The sequence below is a fragment of the Sycon ciliatum genome, chromosome 2, assembly GCF_964019385.1.
Source record: "Sycon ciliatum chromosome 2, ocSycCili1.1, whole genome shotgun sequence".
Taxonomy (NCBI): Eukaryota; Metazoa; Porifera; class Calcarea; order Leucosolenida; family Sycettidae; genus Sycon; species Sycon ciliatum.
In genome coordinates, this window is record NC_088644.1 from 10,296,269 (window position 1) to 10,321,204 (window position 24,936).

The window sequence follows — 24,936 nt, forward strand, 5'->3', positions numbered from 1 at the left end:
ATTGCTTGTAAGAATAAATGTGCACTTGAAATCCATGTTATGATTAATTTTATAATATGAAAACATGAGAGTTCATTCTTGTAGGCAGTATAATTATTATTCTTTTACACGACCACACTATAACCGATACGCACTGTACTGTAGTACAGTCGTCCCTCTCTAATCCGGCACTTTATAATCCAGCACCCTCGATAAACCAGCACAATTTTCAGTAGCCAAAATGTCCTCTTCATGCACATTGCAGCAGTAAATCAGATTTGTTAATCCAGCACCCTCCCTAATCCAGCAGATTTTCGTGGCACAAATGGTGCCGGATTATAGAGGGACCACTGTAGTACTAGTAGTAGCCCATAATATTATTATATGGGCCATAATGGGCAGTAGGGCTGCACAACACCCGGCGCGTACACCATACCATGGTACACAGGGCCATAACTAATGTTACTTGGCATATAACTTTACTTATAAGGCGTTGACCATGGTTGAGTGCATTGACTGGATTTCATTGAGCAGCACGTGCTAGCACTGACACTACAGTCTGTGTTGCGCAGTGCTTTTTTGTACTGGACTAGACCATGCATGTAGCCATGGCATCTGTGTACGTCGTTGTAGACAGTGTAGAGCTGAACTAACGGCCGCGAGTACCGGATCCCACAACAAGCGCGCTAGTCCAGACTCGATCCAGTCCAGGGATTCGTATTGTACACATGTCAGATGTACCTCCGCTGGCTCCATGAATGCATGATCCACTCTTCAGTCCAGTGTCCAGTATGACCATGATGACTACTCTGTCACACTCATCAAGGCATCATCTCCGAACAGATCACAGCATGAGACTCCTGATCCAGTGCTAGTGCGGCAGTGCCATGCGGGTAGCATGCCAGTGCACTAGTGGTCACATTCCGTGCTTCGGTTGTTTTCATGTGTCCTTTTTTTACTGTGAGTCAACCATTCGCTTGCGCGGTGGATACAGGTAACGACTAACGTAAAGACTCGAGTGAAAGTGCCACTGACTGAGCGCTAGCGCTGCCAGAGTTAGTTGTAGTACATGCACAGCTACAACAAGTATCTTAGGTTAGGAGGTTTGAGAAAAGAAGCAGCAGCCGAGCGAAAGGGGTAGCGCCAGCGCTGTGCTTGCGCTTTGCATCATAGACTCCAGCGATCCAGGATCGATCACTTGTGACACGCCAGATATGGTACAGCAGTACGGATTGCTGAGTAAACCTACGAGTGTGTTTACGAAGTACCAGAACTGGAAGTAGTGGTAGTAGGAGTAGGCGTCGTTGGTCAGTCGCTGGTGATCATTGAGCAGCTCATCAAAGTCGTCTCTCTCTCTCGCCAAGGATCAGGCAGGACTGCAGCCTATCTGTCTTCCGGTCAGTTTGATCCAAGAGCGCTACCGGTCGACAACGCGCTAGAGCTATCTCTGCTCGTGGTGCGTAGCGGGCACCGCAGGTCCAGCTCGTCTTGCGCCTCTGTTCAGCGCCCTCATTCAAACATCGCTTGTGTTCTTGTGTAGTAGGCAATAGCGTATACTATTTACTTGGTAGCAGGTGAATAGCGTGCAGGGTTGCATTGGCTGTGAACGCTAGCGCCGCGCTAGGTTCTTGCCGGTATTCGATTTGGTGTCCATCGCTAGCACCAGTCATCATCACCTTTCCGCTGCGACAGCCTGCGTCTGTGTGGAGTGCGCATTGTGATACAAAAGACTGTGATCAGGCCGTGGATCTGCAGCAGAAACAATGAGTTTGCCGGATCACCACCACCCTGCTCAGGTCAGTCATAGCAAAAAGCCACTGGTTTCCTTTTCCCCGCCTTCTCGCCATTCACACACTGCTGGAGCAGCGCAGAGCTACGTGGAAAGTGGGAACGTGTCACCGTCAGCAGCGACAGCAACCATTGGTAGTAATAGCAGCAGAACGATTCCCAATGGCAAGCCTTCGCCATTGGAAGACCCATACAGCGTTGGCTCAACAACTGCTTCGCTTGATATGATGTCGTTAGGAGATGTAGCGTCAGCTACTGGTCGTCATAATGGTCCTGCAGTAGTAGCTGGACGAGACGCAGCCTGTCCGGTTGCTGCTGGCCAAACAGCCATTGCATCCGCACTGCCTGATACTCCCCCAGCTGGAGCTGCGGCGGCTGTTTGGCCATCTAGTGAAGGTGCTGCCTCTGCTGCTGCAGTTACTTCAGGACTTTCACGGACGTTGGATTCTCACTCGTCATCTGGCCGAGTCCTTGTGTCAGCAGGGGCAAAGAACGGTGCTGGCCCTGTTGTGCCAGCACCAATCAAGATAGATCCTCACTCCGTTGCAGCACACGTTTCAATGGCCGGTGATGATCCAGCCAAGGCCGCCGGGGTTGTCGCTGGTGCTGCGCACAACCTGGCTGAGTTGGTGATGGGCAAGACTCTCGGTGAGTTCTGTTGTGTGTCGCTTGGAACCTGTAGAATTACTCTGGCTGTGAAGCTCGTTACGTGTGCTGTGTGCTATGTTGCTTGTGTGTAGTTTGGTGCGCCTAGTTTATGGGCAAGCGGTCGTCAAATTCACTAACTCGAATACCGGAGATATGGGCCCAAAGTTGTTCAAAATATTCCATTGGATAATGTGTCAAGGATTTGTTTGCTTCTGAATTTGAACCACGTAGTGTTTTTGTTGAAGGACATAATCCATTATGCCCGAAGTGGAGTGGAGAGTGCCTCGGGTTCATCTCAGCCAATATCACGTTCTTGTCTGATTCCCGTGTCATTCGTTGCTCGATGTGTTAGTCGTTTCATTTCGGACTGAAAATAATTTGGTTAGGGTATCTAACATTCATGTTTTGTTGTCATGAAAGTATGTAGTTCATCCATTCTGTGTTTTGTATTTTGGTTCACAGGCACTGGAACATTCGGCCGGGTGCGTTTGGTCCGGGGAAAGCGGTCAGGAGACTTCTTTGCCCTGAAAATCATGACAATACAGGAGGTGGTGCGACTGAAGCAAATTGAACACGTCAAAAGCGAGAAGAACATCCTGCAGAAGATCAAGCACCCCTTTGTCGTCGATTTGTAAGTACCAGTACTGTATAAAAGGGAACCAGCTTGTGGAGCGTTGAATTTCGATAGGCTGTTTTGTGGGACGCCTCGGAATGGACCGTTGTGCATTGTTTATCTGTTCAGTGGCAAAATATGTTCCTTTGTTCTCGTGTAAAGATGTAACTGTTACTTTGTTGAGTATTCTTTGGCGAGTGGATTCAACCCACAATCGAGTCTAGTTGTTTTAGTGCCTGTCATTATGAATTGTGTGTTCCTTCTGTTCGTAAACATCACTCTTGGCTTGCATTGTGCGCGCCCAGCTAACCCCGGGCTCCGATACTATTACTAGTAGCTCCGAAAGGGGTTCAGACCCCCCATGCTCCCATTGACCTTTCCACCGTAAGATGCTGGCGATGTATTACGTGTTCTGCTCGTCCAAGAGAGCTGCTCGCTCTGTAAATCCAGACACTACCGATCAGCGTATCGCAGAGAACGAGTCGGTAGATTTTTTGCCACTGGGAGCTCTGTGATACTCAGTACAGAGCGTAACTACTGTTACTGGTCAGGACATCTCTCTCGCTGCCTCAAGCTCATTCTCCAGCGCAGTACGACCGTTGGTTCTGACCAGTAATATCGCCTCGTGCTTCGTCTTCTTTCTAGAGTCCTTTTTGACTACCAAACGTTTTTTGACGAAGCCGTAGCTACGTAGGTTGTTGATGTTCGTGCGTCATTGCGAAATTGTGCTGTGAAATGTTGCCTCGGAGTGAAACAAGCAGCGCGTACCCGAAAGGCATTGGGACTTCTCGGCGGAGCGTTCTGGAATTCGAACGCTGGATCGTCTAGGTTTGCTGGTGGCGCGCTGTCTCCTCGGGTTCATGCTTGTCGTCAGAGCCTTTCCTGCCACGCGAGAGCTGTCAGATTTCTTTTGGTCGCGCGGACTTGTTGTCGAGCGCAGATGGTGATTCACAGCACGTGAGACGGGAAACTCAGTTCTAGGCCATTGCCATTGCCGCATTGGCATGATGTTGCATCATGTCGGCGTTGGACGTCGACGTCGACGTGCCGACGACGTCTCCGTCATGCAGTGTTGGTCAATCCCTTGATCGAGCGATTCAGTGGTTGCGTGCGTGTGGGGAAACAAGTGACCAAACTGTTGGAATGTGGATCTCCAGGGAAGAGGACCGTCTCATTTCCATCCACACACGAACTGCACAGCTGTGTAAATGGGGCACACCCTGCGCGCCCTGAATATGAACTCGCCTGTCAATGTCCTCTGGACAACAGTGCAATTGTCACAATTCTGGCACAGATATACCCCTGGGCCTGTTGCCTTCCTGACTCTCTGTCGCACTTCTCAGTGTCTGTCTCCTACAAACTATGCAAGTCCCATGTGGCTTGACTGCTTGACTTCTTGGTGTTTTGACCTTGAAGTTGAAGTAAGTAATTGAAGCAATGCCAGTGATGTAAACGTATCTGCTACTCTCAATGATGTCACAGGGTCAAAAGACTCAAAACAACATAACACATACATACTAGTAGTCCTACATAAGTCATTTCATCATAGAACAGGTGTACAAGTGCACTGTTGCCAAGTGATGAGGAAGTGTCTTGTTTTGCATCAAAATATGTCTTCAGTATTGAAAGTAGTGTTGCACTCGTATTACAAAAAATGTGGGTTGGGAAATACTACAACTAGTAGAAGGTACCTAAGGACTATGAGATGACATGTACATACACTCATACCTCCCTTATCCGGGTAACTTTGAAATGTCCGTAACTCCGAATCGTATACGTTTTGATGGGGAAAGGCCGTAGATACCGGTATGGCATGTGATGTCGCTATTTCCACAAAGAGTGACACAATTTAAACTGTTAGCCTAGTACCGTAAAATACCGTTGATCCCCCCCCCCCCCCCCCTCTAATTCCCGCCCCCTGTCGAATTTCAGCCTGTGAAGCAACGTGGGCGTATACAACGAAATACGATGTTGAAGCGACCCATGTACTGCTGTACACAATACATGCGAGTGCAGGATGAAAATGTGCACAATCCAGCATTCCGGGTCTGATCTTCTGCTTTGTTGTACATCGTACTGAACTTGAACGAATTGATCTAATTCTCGCCCCCTGCCGAAAAACCAGCTGGGAAACGACACGGCATGGGGGCGGATCAACAGTACTTTACGGTAGAATGTGTAGTATACAGAGCTAGCTGTTTGATGATAGCAGAACAATGCTGTCTGCTTGCTGTCTGCTTTCGAGTTCAGTACTTAGTTGGCATCCAAACGGTGGCAACGCTGTCCACTACAATCCCGGTTTGGTTGATAACTGGCTTGAATCAACCACGTTTGTACTGGCCTTAATGCGACATGCGATCCACATGTTGCTGGTGTTGTTGCTGCCATTGTCGTAATCCTTGTCAGCTGCAGTTTGTTGCTCACCATTGGTATTCCTATCACCATTGCAGTATATTTGTATTACAATACGATTCATAGTGTCTACCATACTTGATCATCTTGGAGGGAAGCTCGTGCATGTGCATGTACATATAGAAGTTGTGTGTACGTAGTTCAATGCAGCAGGAGTAATGGAAGTAATGCCTTGATTTTCACTACAAGTAATACAACTTTCCCTTCGGATCCTCCCGCCCATCTTGGCACACACACACACACACACACACACACACACACACACACACACAAACATATTTGGCGCCCACGCACGGAGGTACAGTCAACTTGGCTAATAACGACTGCGGACATGACGACAATTCGCGAATAACGACAGAATGTCCATGCCCAGGGCAAAGTCCCATCCAACTGTAGCACGTATAAAGAGACTTCGGGTATAACGACACTTCGCGAATAACGACACTTTTCTGATGCCCCGCCGAGTGTCGCAAAGTTGACTGTATAGATGCATACAGTGATAGGTATCCTTGCCGTGTCAATATTTGAGCCCCAGCCAGCAGAAACCTGAACATGTGTAATTTTTTCAAAAATTATTTTTTCGCTCGAAATCGATTCTACACTATTAATCATTCAAGTTATCAAGTTTGGTGACAATCTGATGAGCGAAAGCATGGAAAATAGAGTTTGAAGCCACACAGGTCAAGATTCAGTACAGTTGGTGCAGCATCCATGCCTAGTGACTCCATGCAAGTTGATCCTACAGTTTCTGATTGTGATGTGGAACAGGTACATGTAAGTAAATAGAATGCAAGTCAGGCTTGCCCTCTTGGTGCTACAGGCATGAGTAGTTCAGAAGTGTGACGATATTCCATATACATCACTACCTTATTTACAACACCGGAGTGCAAAACGATGATTGGTGGCTGGCCTTCCAAATTGTGTTCAGGGACCTCTGTGCTGGCAGTTTGAGCGTTGTCCCAAAGCTTGCCATACTGATAAATGTACTGACCAATACCACTGACATCCACTCCCTTGCACACTTTCACTCAGACCATGATTTCAGCATAATTGTATTTCAATGATATGAGCGAATACTCGCGTTTTGTAGCACGTGAAGATGTTGCCCCAAAGCGTTCAGCCGGTTTGACATTTTAGGGATCCCCTTTCTCAGCACAGGCAGCAGCCAGCTTGGCGTCGTCTGGCAAGGTAGAGTACTGATAATACTACGCTCTGTTTTGCGCCGTGAAAAGCCCTCCATCAGTGTCTGCAACATCATTGTTGTCGATGTAGAAATACGGATCGCTCAGCGGGTCGACATTCAGCTTCTCCTCGCAGTCGCCATTACTCCCGCACTGAATATCGTCGCCACCAGTATCCAGTGTCGATTTTATGAGGGCTCTTCGTTGCTATGTACATGAGACTCGCCACTGCTGGACAAACTCAGCGAGATCGCCACCAAAGAAATAATTCCGATCGCGAACTAACTTTCAGCGCCGCTTCGTACAGGGAGTCTCACGCTGACAACTCTGGACCTAAGTTTTTGTCGCGACACCTGTCGCCATCGCTGTGTCTAAACTCAACCTCCATGTGACGAGCTCTTACCTAGCGCTAAAATCGATTGACCAGAGACATTTGAAGACACTTGAAACTCCTTTGACAACAAAGACACCCACTCGATCGAAAAAGAATCTTCAAAAGCCAGCTCACTGCGCGTCCCAAACTTTGACGTCACATTTTGATGATTGATATCAAGTACACAAGTGCTGGTTTTCGCTGGCCGGGGCTCATTTCTGTTATCAGGCCCTGTATTGTATTCTACTGTATTGTTGGCTGCGTATGGAATTCCCAACTATGGCCACACTGCGTGTGTGTGTGTGTGTGTGTGCGTGTGTGTGTGTGTGTGTGTGTGTGTGTGCTAGCAAGCTAGTGTGGACTGACGTTGAGCTTACATGTCTGTGTGTCCTTTGGCAAACAGGAAATGGACACACCATGACGCGAGGTTCCTGTATATGCTATTAGAGTTTGTCGTCGGTGGAGAGCTGTTCAGCTATCTGCGTGCCGTTGGCAGGTATGTGGGGAATTCCCCAAGGGAATATGTAAATCACTTTAAATCCTTCTTGTTCCATGATTGTAGACTGACACCATAGTGATAGCTATCCTGGCTTGTGCGGTTGTGCTATCTTCCTGGCATTCCACATGTTATCCTTTAGCAGCGAATAAAGTGACCAGAGCAGAGCAATGTTTACAGTGCACTACCAGCCCAGTGTTTGTAATGCTAGGACCTGTGGATCCAGGACTGGTGTCTTGCCATGACTGGTTTCTTGATCAGGTCATTTCCCACCAGTGTGAAGTTAGCTGACATTGTCCTCATCATCCTCGTGGACTATTTTTGCATTTTCTTATGGCCGCCTTACTGGATGCCCATGATGAACATCTCTGGTCGGAATGCTACAATGACATGCTGTTGTCCTGTCTCCACAATGTCCAGATTCCACACGAAAGCAGCATCGTTCTACGCTGCAGAGATCGTGTCCGCCCTGGATCACCTACATAGTAACTCCATTATCTACCGAGATCTGAAACCGGAAAATCTTCTCATCGACGGACAGGGCCACATCAAGATTACGGATTTTGGCTTTGCCAAGGAGCTCTCCCAGGAGTGAGTAAAGACGAGGTTGCTGCTTCTGATTCTGTGTCTTCTGTGTCTGATGCAGTTGTTTTAGAGGGGGTGCATGTGGCATCATGCATGTCGTTCTGTGTCGTTTTCAGTCTTCTCTAACTGTTACTACAGTCGACCTACCCTTATAACGATAATCTCTATAACGATATTACCCTTAGAACTAGTGCTGAGTCGGGTAGCATCTTCTTCGGGTATCGGGTTCGGGTAGCTTTCGACGGGTAGCACGGGTACCCGATCGGGCAATGTTTCAATGGTAACGCCACAATGCACCCCTTACCTTACACACTGGGTAGACATGTGGAGTATTACATGAATTTGTACACATGCGCTGTACATGATATCTGCGACTTCGAGTTTTCGGGTAGTATTCTGTACCCGACTACCCGAGGTCCTCACGGGTAGCACGGGCCGACTACCCCTGCACACCCCTACTTAAACCGATATTGTTCTGCCAAACCGAATCACTCCATTGACTTGTGTGTACAATGCATTACCTCTATAACTAAATTGTTAAACGATATTACCCATTTCTCAATGGGTTGACGACATTTTCCATTTTATAACAATATCTAGCAGGGAATATGTAGAGCCCACTATCCAGGTAGGGCAAGTCACACAGTTCACTTGATAAGTTGCTGTGAAATGACAAAATGCAATGGGGCAGCAGTGGGCACCTTCCTGTGTACATAATGTGCATGTACGCCAGTTTTTTGCTATGAAGAGTGTAAAAAATGGACAAAATCCATACATTATGACGTATTTGTATGAAATGAACCAGGTACCCCTATAACAATATTACCCTGATAACAATATTTCTTGGAATGACGCGAATATCGTTATAAAGGTAGGTCGACTGTACAATCATGCAACGTTCAAGGTTGAAGTAACGTAAATAATTTCCTCTGGAAATGGTGATGATCGTGCACAAAGTGTTTATCTTGAACCTGTCAGACATCAGCAGGGTTGACGCATTTCTCATTAATGCCAAGCCGAGTTGGTCTGTCTCCCACCGCTTGGAGAGCGCTCTCCACGGAGAGATCTCCTCTGGAAATCACCGTTTTATCCCCCCACCTTCCCCCAAAGGGTAGACCCTCGAAAATACGGTTTGATGGCTGGGTTATGGCAAGAATGGCAGGCAGAGGCTTAGGATGTCAAACGAGTTTCTCAAGAGACTAATGAGAGTACACATGTTGTTGTTGTTGTTGTTGTTGTTGTTGTTGTTGTTGTTGTTGTTGTTGTTGTTGTTGTTGTTGTTGTTGTTGTTGTTGTTGTTGTTGTTGTTGTTGTTGTCGTCGTCGTCGTCGTTGTTGTTGTTGTTGTTGTTGTTGTTGTTGTTGTTGTTTTCCACTCAGTAACTATACATGGACATTGTGCGGCACACCAGAGTACTTGGCGCCGGAGATCATTCAGAATCGCGGTCACGGCAAGGCAGTTGACTGGTGGGCGCTGGGCATTCTCATCTACGAAATGCTTGTCGGGTGAGTTAGTTACCGATGCCGCCGGGCCGTTGAGCGTTGCCCGGTATGTGTCCCTGCATGTGTGTGAAGATGTGTACACTTACATGTTTTCCCCATGTTCCTGTGAGTCAGTTTAGTGTATGTATGTATGTATGTATGTATGTATGTATGTATGTATGTATATATGTATGTATGTATGTATATATGTATGTATGTACAAATATTACACAGCAATGAATCAAACAAGTCTCTTTCCGCTGTTACTCCGAGTTTCGTGTGAAAACACTTCATCAGACAGCATGTGTTTCACACGAAACTCGGAGTAACAGCGGAAAGAGACTTGTTTGATTCATTGCTGTGTAATATTTGTATTACTTGCTCTGTCCAGTGGGCATTGAGCACTGTAAGCAGCCTAGGGACTTTAGACAACTGTCTATGTATGTATGTATGTGTATGCGTGCTCAGTGTGTGTATGTGTATGTGCGTGTTCGTGTATGTGGGAATTGTGAGCGTGAATGGTAGGAGGGCGGGGGCCCAGAAAGGGTCACCTGTGTTTGTGCATGTGTATGCGTGTGTGCGTGTGTGTGTACGTGCGTGTGTGTATTGCATGTGTGTCGTTTCTAAGGAGTGATAATGGTCATAATAATTATGGTGCTGACTCTTCTGACGGATACACTGACCCTGGCACATTACCCGTACTTCTTGATGGCCAAGTTTATGGACAACTAGTACTTTGTGACGTGTCTATAGCTACTTCGCCGTACAATGGTAGCGGTTCTCGTCCACCTATGGGTATTCCTGGGTGTGATAATTATTTTGCTGATGTAATGGCTGTCTTCTCTGCTATCGTGTAGGTATCCGCCATTCTTTGATGATACGGCATTTGGCATATATGAGAAGATCTTGACCGGTGCCATCGACTACCCTCGCTTTCTGGAGAGTCCTAGCAGGTAAGATGTGCTGCTGCTGCCGCCACAGTGGACACCAATGCCTCTGCTGCTGACACTGCTGCTGCTGTATAGTGTAAGAGTGCACATGATATTATAACACCCAGAGGGGTGTATGGCTGTGCTGTATGGTCTAAAAGCTCTTTATCCATGGCTGATTTGCTTGGGAAAGCCAGACATAGGCTTCTCAGAATACTAGCTGTGGCCTTGTGCTATTGATCACACAGGATAGAGAGAGAGAGAGGGAACGGTAGAGAAATGTCCATGCCACTCCAGCTTTCACGTGCAATCCTCTCTGGCTAGGTTGGGAGCTCTGCCGTTGATATTGTGCACTTTTTCCAAGTACAAATAATCTACGTGGAGATAAAAGTTTAATAATAGCTATGAAAAGTATGAATGTTCCAAGTAATTAGTTTTTTGACCGTGGAGAATTTCACTTTTTTGTTTGAAACCGTAATAATCTGTTTCCTTTGTACTTTACACTAATGCTTCAATGCATACTTCTGGTGGCAGCAGAGGGGTAGGGGCACGAGGAGGGGAGCGGCTAATATGATGCCGCAACTCCTCTTTGTAGTTATTTTTTAAATAAGAAGTATAAGATGAAAAACTTTTTCATCATCATCAACAGGCTGTTGAGCTGATCGTTACTGGGCATGCATTCTGATGTCTTCGTGTCTGGTGTATTATCTTCTTAGGGAGATCATCAAAAAGCTGCTGCTTGGTGACAGAACGAAACGCTTGGGAAGCATGCGGGTGAGTTATCCGTGCGCTGGTGCTCTACACGTGGTCAGCGTAATGAAGTCCATGCATTAGATCCACTTCCTTCGGTCTCAATTTTGGTATAATCAGTACACTGTGGGTGGCTTGTGCAAAGGGCTCGAGACCTTGCCAAGGACAAGGCCATTGTAAATACAATAAAACTGGACAGCAGGAGAATACCTCACACTGGTGTATAGGTATTTGGTTTGCATGCCGTGTTCATCTCCCGTGAATAGTGTCCTTGCACTGGCATTGGCTGTCCCGATAACCATTCAATGTGCCAAGTGAAAATCTGGCATCTGGTATTCACAGTTCTCTACTGTACTATTTCTTGCTTTCAGGGTGGAACAGAAGATGTGAAGAAGCACCGCTTCTTCCGCGACTATGACTTCCAGAAACTCCGGGAGCAGAAATGCAAGGTAGGCATCGGTCCATTGATCTGTCAGGAATGCTTTGATACATGTCTTATTCAATCTACTCTCCAGCTGTGCCAGGCAGAAAGGTGCAGAACAAGGACAATTGATTGTATTATTTTACTTGTTTCCTGGAAACAGCACATTGTCTCTCCAATAGCCAGGTGTAGCAGGTGTCACATGATCTGGTCACATGATCTGGTCACATGATCTGGTCACATGATCTGGTCACATGATCTGGTCGTGGATGGTACGTGTACAAACAGTACAGTGGTATTGAGACTCGGAGAGGCGACGTGACTAGTACACATCTTGCTCGTAGGCCGGCCAGTATTGCTCTTTGCAACTCCCTACCTCGCTATTGTGCGGGTCTGCCTGGTGTTGTCCTGGAGCCATGGCAGGACGATGTACTGGGCAGTCGTAATGCCTGGGTGTGAGCAACGCTATGTGATGATTCAGATAATTATGTGTCAAGCAAATTCACATGAATTGCGCAAGTCATGATTCCTGTGTGTGCAGCCTGGAAGGGATTCGCCACCATTCTCATCAAGAGGGGTTGGACAATTCTGAATTCCATTTGATCCTGTACCCTTTCTCTACTTGCTTTGTCTGCCTGTGTGCTGCAGCCTCCGTTTGTGCCAACATTCCCAAGTTCAACCGCTAACTATGCAGCTAACTTTGATGACTATGAGGAGGAAGATCTGTCCAGGGTGCCACGCGTTGCGCCACACGACCTGGCATTCTTTTCTGACTTCTGATGTGGGTAGTGCTCAATTCACTGGAGATGTTCTGCTTGGATACCTAATGAAATCGCAACCAGAGCCTTCGCAATAGGCCATGTGTGTGAGCCCTTCGCGTTGGTTTCAACTGCAGTCAGTAGCTCACAGCCTGTCGTCACCTACGCGTTTCCAGTGTCCAACAGCTGAAGCAAACAACGTAAATCTGGAGTGCGACACCAAAGGACCGTTTTACCCATACGCTAACTGCACCAACAAACTTACACATGCTAACTACCGGTAATGAGAACGATAATATATGTAAAGTCATGGACGTTTACTAAGAGCTGATAATATTCTGGACAAAGTGCAAGGTGTGAAATTTTGCTCACATCGATAATCACACAGATGATGCTTTCATTTCTATGTACTTCATTCAACCTGGAAACGGTCCCTTCTCTATTTTTCACTTCATGTCTGCGTGCATCTGTGTGTCTTTTTTGATGAAGTATTTTAAAATAACCAATTGAATACTCCCCCTCTTTTTGACCCCTTGATGTTTTGCTTGCCATTCTTCAGATGTACTTACTATGTTTTGTTTCTCAGTTGAAAAAAAAGACATTTGGGATGGTGGTGTCCCAGAATAATGTTCGTTCCATGTGTCAAGTGTTCCCGATACTGATTATGGATCATTCTTGCCCAACGAAGTACAACACTCACTGCATGATGGTAATGATTATTACCTATCTGATATTTTGTTGTTGGGACAGCAGGCTGTCTTGGGTTAATAACACTTTTCAAAAAAGTTCTGAAAGGGGGGGGGGGGGAGTCTTCCAATCAAGGAATAGAGGGAAGAAGAAAAGGAATGAAAAGGCATCTTAAATAGCCATGGGCACTGAGAATTCTGTAACAGCTACTAGCTAGGTTAATGAATCAATGAGAAAATTGTTGCTCGGGAAATAGCAATAGAGTAATAAAATAAAGCAAATTAGTTGAATTGCACAACATCTCAACATTGTATTCAATTCTGTACTGGATTGGCCCATCACAATGCCGGTCAATGGGGGAACTAGGTTAGGAATAGTTCAGGCACAAACACATCTTGTTGCCCCATCCGGGCCTAGCCTTGGATTCTCTGTTAGCACTGTGTAACCGTATAATCCTGCATAAGAAAACGTTTTAAAAGATACTAGAATATTGCAGGATGTGCGTAGCCTATCTCAATACATTTTCAAGTTGCCGAGCTCAAAACAAAGGCAAGCTGAGAAAGGCATTTGGCAAGTACGGAAAACTGCATGAGCATTTGGCTTCCAAGAAGCACATACGCCTGCAGCTGATGCGGTGATAGTATTGTATACATACGCTTGCAGCTGATGCGGTGATAGTATTGTTGCTCCGTGCACTAAGTTCCTCCATGTCGTGCATACTAGTAGGTGTAAGTGCCAGCATGCACGCTACGCCATCTTTGACCGCAGGGCATCACGCGTCCGTGAGAGAATACCTGTGGACGACGAAGATGGCTTCGCCGGGTTTGGAGCTTGAAAGGAAGACGGCCATGTTACGGCAGAATCCTCTCGGTAGGTTGGCTCCTTCTGAAGCCTAAGCAAAACAAAACGCACCATCCAGACGTGCCAGAACAAAGCCATAGGTTAATACCGACACAACACTGTGACAAGGTTAGCACAATGTTAGACTACTTCAAGTGCACCAATTTATCTCCAGTGCACTAAATTATTTCCAGTGCACTAAATTATTTCCAGTGCACTAAATTATTTCCAGTGCGCCAAATCAATTCCAGTGCACCAAATTATTTCCAGCGCACCAAATTCGCAGGTATATGCGTAAGCGGGCCCCCGTTGGCGAGATGCTTTGCTAAAGTGGCTCTGGCGCTTGTAGACAAGCCCAGCCTGCACTATTACCACGGCCTCCGTGGAATTCAGTGTTGCATGCATGGTATTTATCATGTATGTTCTTCTTGCTCTGTATGTAGCTATTGGTTGAAAATATATGCACGGTCTCCAATATAAACGCAGTATCCAGTATAAGCACGGGGTGGAAGGGTGTTGCAAAATATAAGCACAACGCAGGGTACATGGAATTACAATGCTGTCTCCTCATACAAAAGTTGTACTTTTTCCGAAATTGCAGTGCTCGGTTTGTAATATGGCACAAATACAGTTTCAGAACAATCAGATCACGCCACACTAAGTTGACATTTCTTGGCCTGCCGAGCTAGTCCTCATTCAGTGACTGCATTCAACACCATCACCGCCTCCATAAGCATGTACCGTATTTCCCGGAGTATAAGCCACACTTTGAACACTCAAAATCCACCCAAGGGGGGGGGGGTGCGGCATATACTTTGATGATCAAAAGAACGGCAATACATCGAGTCGGTGTCTGTATTTTGTGCCAAAAAATGGGAGGGGGGGGGGGTATTTATACCCAGAAGATACGGTACACCGTGATGAATGACTCTTACTTTGAGTAGTGCCGGAAGAGTCGGTTGTACTCCTCACGGTCGGATACGCGACCATCACGTTCAGTCAGCTGCTCGACTAGCTCTTCTGACATCACTGAAAGGTGAATACAAAATAGCACAAGAAAAAGAAATGTGTGAGACTAAGGGGGAGGAAAAGGAGGTGGCAGAGGAGGAGGAGGAGGACATTGGGGCAAAACCATACAAATTTAGTCAGTTATAATTTTATGACACCTCTGACCAGTTTGAGTGTGTGTTTAAAAAACCTTGATATGAAATATGAATGGAAACTTGAGCTATAACTATCAACCTACTGGAGTACATACAGGTGTGCCTAACACATCAGAAGTAACCGTTGGAATGGCCACCAAAGAAGAAAAAGGCCGAGAACATCAGCAGGCTCAAGTTTCTAATGTTCTGGAATTCGACCTTCGCTGCTATGTTTGTGACATGACCAAGAACATTTTATTCATTGCTATTTTCCCGAACAGGGACCGTAATACAAAGCTTGTACGTGAAGTGTGTGGGTAACAGTGAGGGCTGCGTCCCACCCGCCTGTGTGAATTCACAGGAAGTGCGAGTTTAATACAAAGTCTGAAGGAAATGTTGAACGGCTTCCGCTGGGATGACGACTGCAGTCACTACACCATAGCCCAGTGGTTAGAGCATCGCTGGCTACAAGCGAGGGTCCCTGGTTTGAGTCCTGGTGGTGACAGTCAGTTTTTTTCTTCAGACTTTTCCCGTTTGAGTCTTTCCCTCAAACCAGTGAAGGGACCATACTACTATTCTTAGCACACTCTATTTCGGTAGTGTGTCATTTTTATACTCCGGAGTCACCTTTCTCGATCATTTTATTCAGTGACAACGAACTGTCAGTACCAATCTGCAATTGGGGTGGAATCAAATTTCATGCGGTGCCCTACAGCACAGAAAGTGCCGCAAATTAGGGCGTGCCAAAGAACAGCGGAAGCAGAGTTTAAACCTTAAAGCATGGTGTCTATGCCACAGTGGCCAGCCCGGAGTCCTGAAAACATTGAATTTTGGATCCACTTGGATTCAATGTTTGCATAGATCCATACAGGTGTAGGGCGGTATTTCTTCACAGTAGGGGAGTTATGAAAGGGCCTTCATGAATGCATTAGGATGACACATTCGCTGGTAGTAACTGGCATGGGGGCTCCCGGTCGCAGACCCGCTTCTGGTATAGAAAACATTCAGACGTGCATGCGACACGAGGGCCATACCCACTACAGCCTGTACTACGCTATGGGACAGAGTGGATCCAATATGACACATAAGTCGTTATTTGTTGACTCATAATGTAATACTTTGAAGGCCTAGGCTGTAAGAACACTAATGATCGCAGTCAAGACTTACTTCGAACTTCATTTTCGAATTCCTCGCGTAGACTCTGCAGATGCAGAACTGATAGTTGAGATAGCAATCGCACATCAAACACCTGATTGGCACGCTGTCGTCCACCAGATGCCTGGCTTCCAGGAGCAGCTATTGCTGAGTCCATCACGATATTGTCCGGTGAACTAGAGCGAGCAGCCAATGCCGCAACATCAGATGCACCGCCGTCCACTGACAGCCGACTATGAGGAGATCCACAAGATGCCATCTTGGCCGCGTGTGATTTCACTGCCAGCCGGTCTTGTTTTATGCTGTCGCTACGCTCGTCGTCCGTTCCTACCGGCGAGCCTGAAGATGCACCGTCCGCAGCGCCCCTACTCTCTCGTCCGCTGACTGGAAGATGCGGTGCCACATCGGATGCATCCTGACGTGCGGCGGTGAAGCATATCTGCATGCTGGGTGCCAGCAGTCTTGCCTTCTGAGCAGAGGACAGAACACTAGTGTGAGCACCGTCCACCTCCTCCTCCTCCTCCCCCTCCATCTCATCACCGGATGATGGTACTGTCCGGGTTATCTCTTCCAGGTGTTTCTCATGGGAAGCAAGCGTGCACAGCTGAGCAGCTACTGTAGCCATGTGGTAGGTGGGATCAACTGGTGACGCTTCGTCATCAGTGGCAAACGACTGCTCGAGACTAGCCTTGCTATCCACAGACGTCAGTCTTAGCTTCAACTGATCGGGCGTAGGGCTGCTAAACGGATTGGGCCTCTCTGCAGTGACCTCTTCTCTGCTGGAGCTTAGTAATCTGTGGTGTCTCCATGCTCGCTGGATCCTGGAAAAGACACAGAAATATTATGTCAAAACGAGCAAATAATTCTACGTCCGCCAAGCTAATATGCCAGTGTGCATAATCCTAATACTCTGCGCCGGGGACAAAGTTGTAGCTGCCACTGTGTGCTGGAAATAAGGCTAGTGCGAGTACTAGTCAACATTGGCTACCAGGGTTATCAATGTTGGAAGACTGCATGGTGCATGTTAGGGAGTACAAAGTGCATGGGTTGCCTGGAAGCACCTTCGCCAGAAGGACTGGCTGTGGGCCACAGACGGCAACTACGATCACCTAAGAACCATAACACTGTACAAACGCCTTACACCTTTAAAATTTGATTTTCAACTTTATGCTGCTATTTTACTACTACATTCCTCGCCCCCACCCCTTCCTGGTGCGTGCATCCAGTGCTGACGAGACCTCTGGTCGGACTAGCTGGACTTTCCTCACCTGCACCTTGCTTTTGAATGTGGTACCCCTTTTGTTTGTTTGTCCTAGTCTTCTGTCCCACTTTAATTGTTACCCCACATCACCAGTAGGATCGTGTGCTTTAAACTAAAAAAATGGGCATGTGTGGCATTGGCTGAGTGGTTCCCGCATTGGACTACATACCATTGGTAATACACAGAGTGGTACGTGTGCATGCATTGAGGTGTGTGCATCCACATAGACATGATCTGCAACAGCGGTGGGCCGGGCATGATCGTGTGTGCACCATGCCAACTGCATTTATGTTTCGCCTTGAGAGACACGCACATCGTGCTTTGCTCTGAGAGAGTAGGTTGTTCTAAGTGTTGTGCTGTGTTCCGCTTGTTCCTTGAGTTGGCCGGTGCCAAAAGACATGCAAGGATGTAGGCAGTAAGACAATTGCTGTCAATAGTCGGGATCATCTACTGGCAGCTCACTGCTTCCATCTTTCACCAGTGGTGTGTGAAAGGTGTTCTCCGTGGGCTCCCTATAGAAATAAGTTGAAGTAGAATCAGTTTGCTGGGATCTCCTTGTTAGGAAACAGCATCAGCAACGACAGTAGCGGCACTGCAGCTGACGCCGCCACAGCATCAGCAGCAGCAGCAATAACAACACACCGTAGCAAATATGGGTGACATACCTTAGTGCGGCAGCTGTGTGCAGATCAGGAGAGTCAGCGCCCCGCAGATCCACATCCTCGTAGTTTTGTCTGCAGTTGTCTGCACAGAGGTGTTGCTCTGCGGCTTCAGAGCCGACCAAGCTCATGTCTGCCCTGGACTCCAAGTCTACATGTGCTGTTGATGGATGCTGTGCTACTTGCAATTCCTTTGCTAGTGATACGGCTTCACTAGAACCACAGGACTCTGTTCTGCAGCTGAGCAACAGCACAAAGGCAAAGGAAGCGACAAGTGATGTTATACTGAATTTAGTATGGGGCTGCATAGTATAAGCTTCACTAGACTGGGAGTGCTTTATCCCTCAAACAAGGGAGCTCACCTCCAATGTTGCCCTGTACTAGTATCTAAACCCTTGGTAGCACCTTGATGTGATGCACTACACAGAGCACTGAGTAGTAGTGTGCTCACACACACTGATTGAAGATACCACACAATCAGTAGCTCGCTGACATCACTGCCACAGCCTGTTAGTATTAGGGCCAGCTTTGGTCATTAGAACTGTAGTTAAGATAAACTGCACATATGGTCGTGTTTGTGTTTCTTTTGTCCCCAGTCGAAACAGGTAACAGTATCACTGATACTGTGGCCACTTCAAGTCTGTGGGGTATCAAGGAGGAACACTACTATTGCATGCAGGTGGTCAATGTCTATGCTGGATCACTGGCCAAGGTTGTGCACAGGTGTGTGCATGCATGCAGCCGATCACCGCTCTGCAGTGGAGCAGGCTGCACGCAGATGGGTACCCTCTGAAGTCAGGTCGTTTTGAATACCCACCAAGTATTTAAACACATACACATACATTATGTACACAACAAGACTCCTAAGGTCTAACCCACACTGTTTTCAGTGCAGAAATCAATGGTGCTACTTTGAAGTTTGAAGTATAGACTGTACTGCACACATAACAGTGTCTCTCACAACTACTAATCTTATCTGAAGGATCAGTCAGGTGTTTATTAACAGTGATCTTCTGACCAGTTCAGAATCAATTCAAGTCAAGTCATTGCAACCAACCTGATAGGCAAATGTCCCAGTTCTTCTTCATGTTTCAGCTGATCTGCAGTGGCCTCCAGGCAACTTCTACAAGTGGCATCAGAAAGAACGAAACAATGGAACAAAATTTAATACACCTCAGATAAATGTCTCTGCCATGCGACTAACTTTATCTTTGATGACTGAATTAGAATTGAATTAGTTAGAACATCACATCGATTGGGGGGGGGGGGGGGGTGAAACATAGTATCTTCTCTTGGAATCATTTCACTGTGGTGTTAGTAGTATTCTCATCTTCACTATTGAGTTATCACGACTTCCACAAGGATATCTGCTGCACAGCGGCAGTGATCCCCATACAGATTCAGAGCAGTAGGCAGTACAACACACAACCAAGTAGGAGTGATTAGCATTAGCATTCCAAGAAGTCCCTCTATGTTTCTTGGGGTGTTGTATGTCACAGCATAGGAGGATTGACTTCAAGCACCATCAAGGTGATCCATTGTATACAGGAGAGAACCCAAGGAAAATTTGTCCCCACTTATGTTGGTACACAGGCAAACTCTAGACAGAACGTCCATGTCCATAATACATTGTAGTGCCAGCTGTACATGTGAAGCACCCTATTTCTCACAATGGTATTGTGTCAGGGTGCTTCACATGCTGCATCCAAGGGAATGGATCACCTCGCCATATTGCATTAGCTAAATGCCATGCATGGCATGCTCCCAAAATAAAGGACAAACACACTGCAACATTTCCATAGTGAATTCTTCGCATCTGCTTCGAAAGCCACACACTATTATTCTGATTCCAGAAGTGTGTATGTGTACGCATGTATTATGACTGTGTGTGTGTGGGGGGGGGGGGGGGGGGGGGCGATTGCTGTTGCCACAAATCTTATAATGCCTAACAGGCAGAGCTGGATGGCTTTTTCTCGAAACATTGATAGACTACAAGCTCATCCTAGCAAAGGTACTGCAAAGTTCATTCTAACAAAGGCGTGAGAACTGTGTTCCTTAGATAATCTTTAGGTTAAGACTCCCTGGCTCGTACTTACAGTGCGCACACCAGGTCCTCTTCGTCAAACGACTCACTGCTACTGGCTCTGTCGATAGGCTGTGGGGACGCCATCGATTATAGATGTCCTGCTTGGGATGACGATAGGTACTAGAGTCAAAGCTGTAGATTATAATTAAAAACAGAAGCATCAATTGATTTAGCCATTCGCTAGAGGTGACTTCCAAATACATGAGTGTCACCGGCTTGTCATCACTGTCTCATTGGCATTTTCACAACATGTTTTCTAAACACAGCCTAGTACTAGACATTGTCTACAACAGACTGAAAAGTGAAAACTGATAGCATTGAATTCGTTGACACCATGACACCACGCCAGTACTCAGTAGCCTACTAATTTACCACTACTGTCCAGGAGCCACAGGCATGGCAACAAATGCTATGAAGACACCACCATGTCATGCAGGGCTAGGTGACTGCAGCAACGCACTCAAGTCACTGAAGCCAAAAATGACCAAGGTAAAAGGGGACAGACTAACCCTGACCAGTACAATGTACCACCAGGGGTCAATCAATACACACTACTATGACGTGCAATTTTGGAGATAATGGAAGCAATGCAACGAAACAGCAGCATCTACTTAATCTGCTTCGAAGCATGTTAATACTGTAAGTTCTGGGGAAAAACCTAGAACAGATGATGGAGTTGATACCTCAAAAACAGATGCACCGAAGGCACATAGCACCTACTTGAGGGCATACCCCAGTTTACTCTGAGTAGGCTGCGTGCCTGGTAATCACTGGTACTTGGAACATCTGTGATTGTGGCCCGGAGAAATGTTCCAATATGACAATGTAAACCATTATACCTCTTATTGAACGCACTTCTGGCCCACTGCACCCCCATGTCAATGGGTCTGCATGTGCAACCAAGCCACCCGGTACCCAGTCTACCAACAAGCCCTTACAGGCCACACCTTTTCTGCAGTCTAAGCAATTGATGGGTCACTGTAAATTTATACCTATGGATAAGTATGATAAATATGACAATATCCATATCCATAGGTACAGAGGTACATAGGTCCAGTATCAATTTACAATAGTCATTGTAGATTACTTTCTCAAGCTGCGCAAGGTGACATGGTGCTGCAACTAATACTTAGAACAGGGAGGACCGACATTACTGCACAGTGCATGCACATGCACTACTGTTTAGTCTTACTAACATATCAGTATAACATACTGAAGTAGACATAATTGCAGAATACATGAACAATGTATCTACAAAAAAGAGAAGAGGCACATGTGAATGAGTTATGCAGCAACTATCCACGACTGTAACAAGATGATACGCGGTCAGAAAGTGCGATAATAGTTGCTGCATAAATCGTTCTCCTGTGCTTTCTTCTCTTTTTACATTTACTATTGGCTCAGTATCCGAGTTTTTAATGTATCTACAGTGGATACTTGACAGGACATACGAGTAGTATGACAATGGAGGCATTTACAGATGACTTAAACTCTAGATTCAATGGGATAGAAGACAATCTCATTCGACACTCCCTTGCAGTTTGCTGGGTGCTTGCATTGCCACGTGCCCATTATCGGAACTTCTTTCATCTGAACGTGTGGATCAGGAACTCTCTGGTGTGGATCAACTGAATCATTGGCTTTTGTAGAATACCAGTAGAATGTCTTACAATCCGCACCCTTCCCAATTGCCTTCGCACGTGCTAGGTGACACAATGCACATTTTCTGCACAAGGTTCTAGACTCGAATGCAATAGAATTGTTGTTGCTGCACGATCAGAAACCTTCGAAAGGCACGTCGGATAGTGCAAGGCTATGGAATAACAAGCATATAATCCAAATTGTTTACTTAGCAAAACGGAGCCGAGCTCCATTTGCTTTGTCCTTGATAGCTGACATCACAGTATTGAGTACTATTATTCTGTACCTATTAAAGATATGCCAGATAGGATCCTGTGTAAAAGTTTGAAAGTGTTTAGGGTGGTGCACCATTGACAAAAGCAGGGGCTGTCAGTTGGAGTACTAACAACATGCCCTCTAAACTGGATGCTAAGGCCTGTAGTAGGGGAAGTTTAGGTCTTCCTTTCAATGACTGTGAAGGAGGATGTGCAATGCCCAAAAAGAGCCGTTGAGGCTGATCAATGAACGCACAGTTAGTACTTCATTGTACTGCCTACAGTACAGGTGCCTCCCCTGCAATAGCATTATTCAAGACGTTTGAGGTTGAACACAAACTGTACCTTGTTACTGTACGTTTGGGTTCTTTTCTGTTTGCGTGCAGCACAATGCAAGTCGAATACAAACCTAACCAGCTGACCAGCCACTGCAACCCTATTATTAGTAACGGTCTAGACAAGTAGTAAAAGGAGTATACCGTTATCATGGTTATAAACAACATGGCGGATACCAGGGTAGACAGCTTGTGGAAGTAAGTAACTAACTAGTAGTTGTCAGGTGAACTACCAAACTGGTTTCAGGGACTCGAGCGTTATCACAATATCACAGCTAAGTAGAAGCTAAACGAACATGGAAACGCCACTCACTGTGTCCTTTGCTTACTTTCATCACAACGACACATTTTGTTATAGCACATTGTGCATTGGGCCGCATGATTGTTATGCCAAAGTTATTTCATGCCGCTATGTTACGAACTTTCACTAGCTGCACGCTGCTTTAGATTTAGAGTCCAATGCATGGCAAAAATAAATGACTAGGTATAGGCAGTCGGGGAAAGGTAGTACTAGTAGTAGTACAGTAGTACGAGTAGGGGTCGAGGGGAAGAAACACTTATGCTAGTCATATATGTACATGTGCACGGACAAATTTGGTCACGGTGCTCAAGTGTTTCCTCAAAGCTAGAAGATTCACCATACATCACGAGTGGCGAGGACACAACGACAACTAACTTACTACTTGACCGTATTCGCAGCAGTTACCTTTTCTTGGAAGCTTTCCCCTGTCTTCAAGCTTGGACGCTTCATACGGAGCTTGTCACGAAGTAAAAACCATTGGCATTGTCACAATTGCAGCTTCAGCTACAGTTCCAATGCTCCCACTTCCACGCCAGAAACAAAGACGACGCCGCGGTCATGCAGCTGAGCTAGAGCCAGTTGAGGCACCCAGAGCCTTTCCACTGCATGTAGATCTACACTAGCAACGACTCACTCGCTGCCACATAACAGCACTCGTACCTAGAAAGACTAGTCCCAGTTTCTAGCCAGCTTTGGGTTTTCACTCACGCCTATCCAACAGACGCTTGATTTTTGAGCTGTTGCCAGTGTTGGCGGTTGAGCTGAAAGTGTTAGCACCTCACCCCAAGTGCAGAGGGCACCTGACCTTGCACTTCGCACTTGCACCAACAGTGTTGATGTTTCTGGCCTTCAGTCACGGACCATCAGACGGTTTACCTGGTTTGCTCTCGATCATTTGGCAACAGAATTAGTACGGCACTTTACTGCAACGACTTACGTGTACTGCAGTGACAGTAGTTGTGCAGCTACTCAACCAAACCGGGCTGAACCTACCCAACTATCAACAATTTTTGCAGCTGCATTCACATCACCAGTCCACCCCAAAGAATACTACAACACACCGAGACCCAAAGCACCCGAGGTGAACAAAAGCAAACTAATGTAGTAACGATCGAACATCGAACATACTGACACTTGGGACCTTGTTGACGGGAATGCTTGGTCTCGGTTCTTACATACAGGGTCTAACAGTTCCTCCTTTCCTCTTTTCACCCGTACATCAGTACGGTCTTGTAGTTTCGACCACTTGCTAGCTCCTCTAGCACCGCACAATGACAGCGGTGAAGATGATGACTTGAGCGACAAACGATACACTCGGGCGCATACAGTTTAGCACTGGCTATGCCTCACACATACAAGCGTGCACGACCAACTACTACTACTAGTATAGTACTAGTACTAGTATTACGATGTTACTTCATCACCCATCGAAGGCCACGGCAGAAAGGGTTAGCATGGTTAGGCCGTAGCCGTAGGGGGAGTGTTGAGATGTTACCACGGATATGTCTGTCTGCAGTGCAGAGCGAAACTGACAGGCAAGGATCTGATAACCCACATGTGCACTGTGTCCGTACACTCGACCTCTCGCGCTCCATGGCATTTCACGTTTCGGTGCGAATATTTCGGACAGTAACGAGCACACTGCTACCGCAGATGCATGAGTCAAACTTCAAAGACCTCTTTCCGCAGACAACAATTCACGTAGATTTCACGTACTAGTACTATACTATTACTAGTACTACGTCAAGCCGCATAAACAGAGAGAAGAATAGTGCTATGTGAACAAGCGTCACACTTCTGCTTCAAGATCTCCAGAATAATATCTGGTGACAGTACTCACCTGGTTCGTAACGCTTGTTCACGCTGAACGATGCTAAACTGTAGTAGCCAAATAATTACTGGCCAGCTGATTGCTGAGATCTTGTTCAGCTTGTCTACTCCCCAGGCGCACAGACCGTTTGAGCACTTGCACTGCCTTAGTACCTAGGCTGGGCCAGGCACATCGGCTTTTTGGGAACGACGAAAGCCGTTGTTGGCCAGCTTCCGGACAGAGGAAGAAGCAGCCAAGCAATGTCAGACGAGGCAGAAGCGGGAAGTAAGTTTTGCACGACTAGCCTAGTAACAGTAGCTGAGCGATAATATTGCTAACATTTTAGTCCTG

The 24,936-nt window shown here is 46.5% G+C and overlaps 2 protein-coding genes across 3 annotated transcripts; one reads left to right on the plus strand and one right to left on the minus strand.

The window, feature by feature from the left end:
• Positions 1 to 947: 947 nt before the first annotated feature.
• On the plus strand, positions 948 to 13,041 carry LOC135808613 (cAMP-dependent protein kinase catalytic subunit PRKX-like). Its single transcript, XM_065321829.1, has 9 exons — positions 948 to 2,415; positions 2,878 to 3,046; positions 7,398 to 7,490; positions 7,911 to 8,081; positions 9,455 to 9,580; positions 10,414 to 10,509; positions 11,202 to 11,259; positions 11,607 to 11,684; positions 12,305 to 13,041. The coding sequence occupies exons 1-9, from the start codon at positions 1,743 to 1,745 to the stop codon at positions 12,434 to 12,436; spliced, it is 1,596 nt and encodes a 531-aa protein (XP_065177901.1). The 5' UTR covers positions 948 to 1,742; the 3' UTR covers positions 12,437 to 13,041.
• A 69-nt stretch (positions 13,042 to 13,110) lies between these two features.
• LOC135808614 (uncharacterized) lies at positions 13,111 to 24,890 on the minus strand. Of its 2 annotated transcripts, none has more exons than XM_065321831.1 (7): positions 24,616 to 24,890; positions 20,255 to 20,376; positions 19,216 to 19,281; positions 18,165 to 18,398; positions 16,251 to 17,059; positions 14,877 to 14,970; positions 13,111 to 13,993 (listed from the first exon to the last, which is right to left on the minus strand). In XM_065321831.1, exons 2-7 carry the CDS (start codon positions 20,326 to 20,328, stop codon positions 13,849 to 13,851), a joined length of 1,422 nt encoding a protein of 473 aa, XP_065177903.1. In that variant the 5' UTR covers positions 20,329 to 20,376; positions 24,616 to 24,890; the 3' UTR covers positions 13,111 to 13,848. The 2 variants fall into 2 exon arrangements, with proteins under 2 accessions (XP_065177903.1, XP_065177902.1); XM_065321830.1 differs by lacking the exon at positions 24,616 to 24,890 and adding an exon at positions 23,181 to 24,086.
• Positions 24,891 to 24,936: the final 46 nt, after the last annotated feature.

Coding starts and splice junctions, on each gene's coding strand:
- LOC135808613 (XM_065321829.1), top strand. CDS start 1,743: ATGAGTTTGCCGGATCACCACCACCCTGCTCAGGTCAGTCATAGCAAA. Junction 9,581..10,413: donor ATCTACGAAATGCTTGTCGG/GTGAGTTAGTTA, acceptor GCTATCGTGTAG/GTATCCGCCATTCTTTGATG. Junction 11,260..11,606: donor AACGCTTGGGAAGCATGCGG/GTGAGTTATCCG, acceptor TCTTGCTTTCAG/GGTGGAACAGAAGATGTGAA.
- LOC135808614 (XM_065321831.1), bottom strand. CDS start 20,328: ATGGCGTCCCCACAGCCTATCGACAGAGCCAGTAGCAGTGAGTCGTTT. Junction 18,399..19,215: donor CTGGGACATTTGCCTATCAG/GTTGGTTGCAAT, acceptor GCTGTTGCTCAG/CTGCAGAACAGAGTCCTGTG. Junction 17,060..18,164: donor CACACAGCTGCCGCACTAAG/GTATGTCACCCA, acceptor TGTCTTTTCCAG/GATCCAGCGAGCATGGAGAC.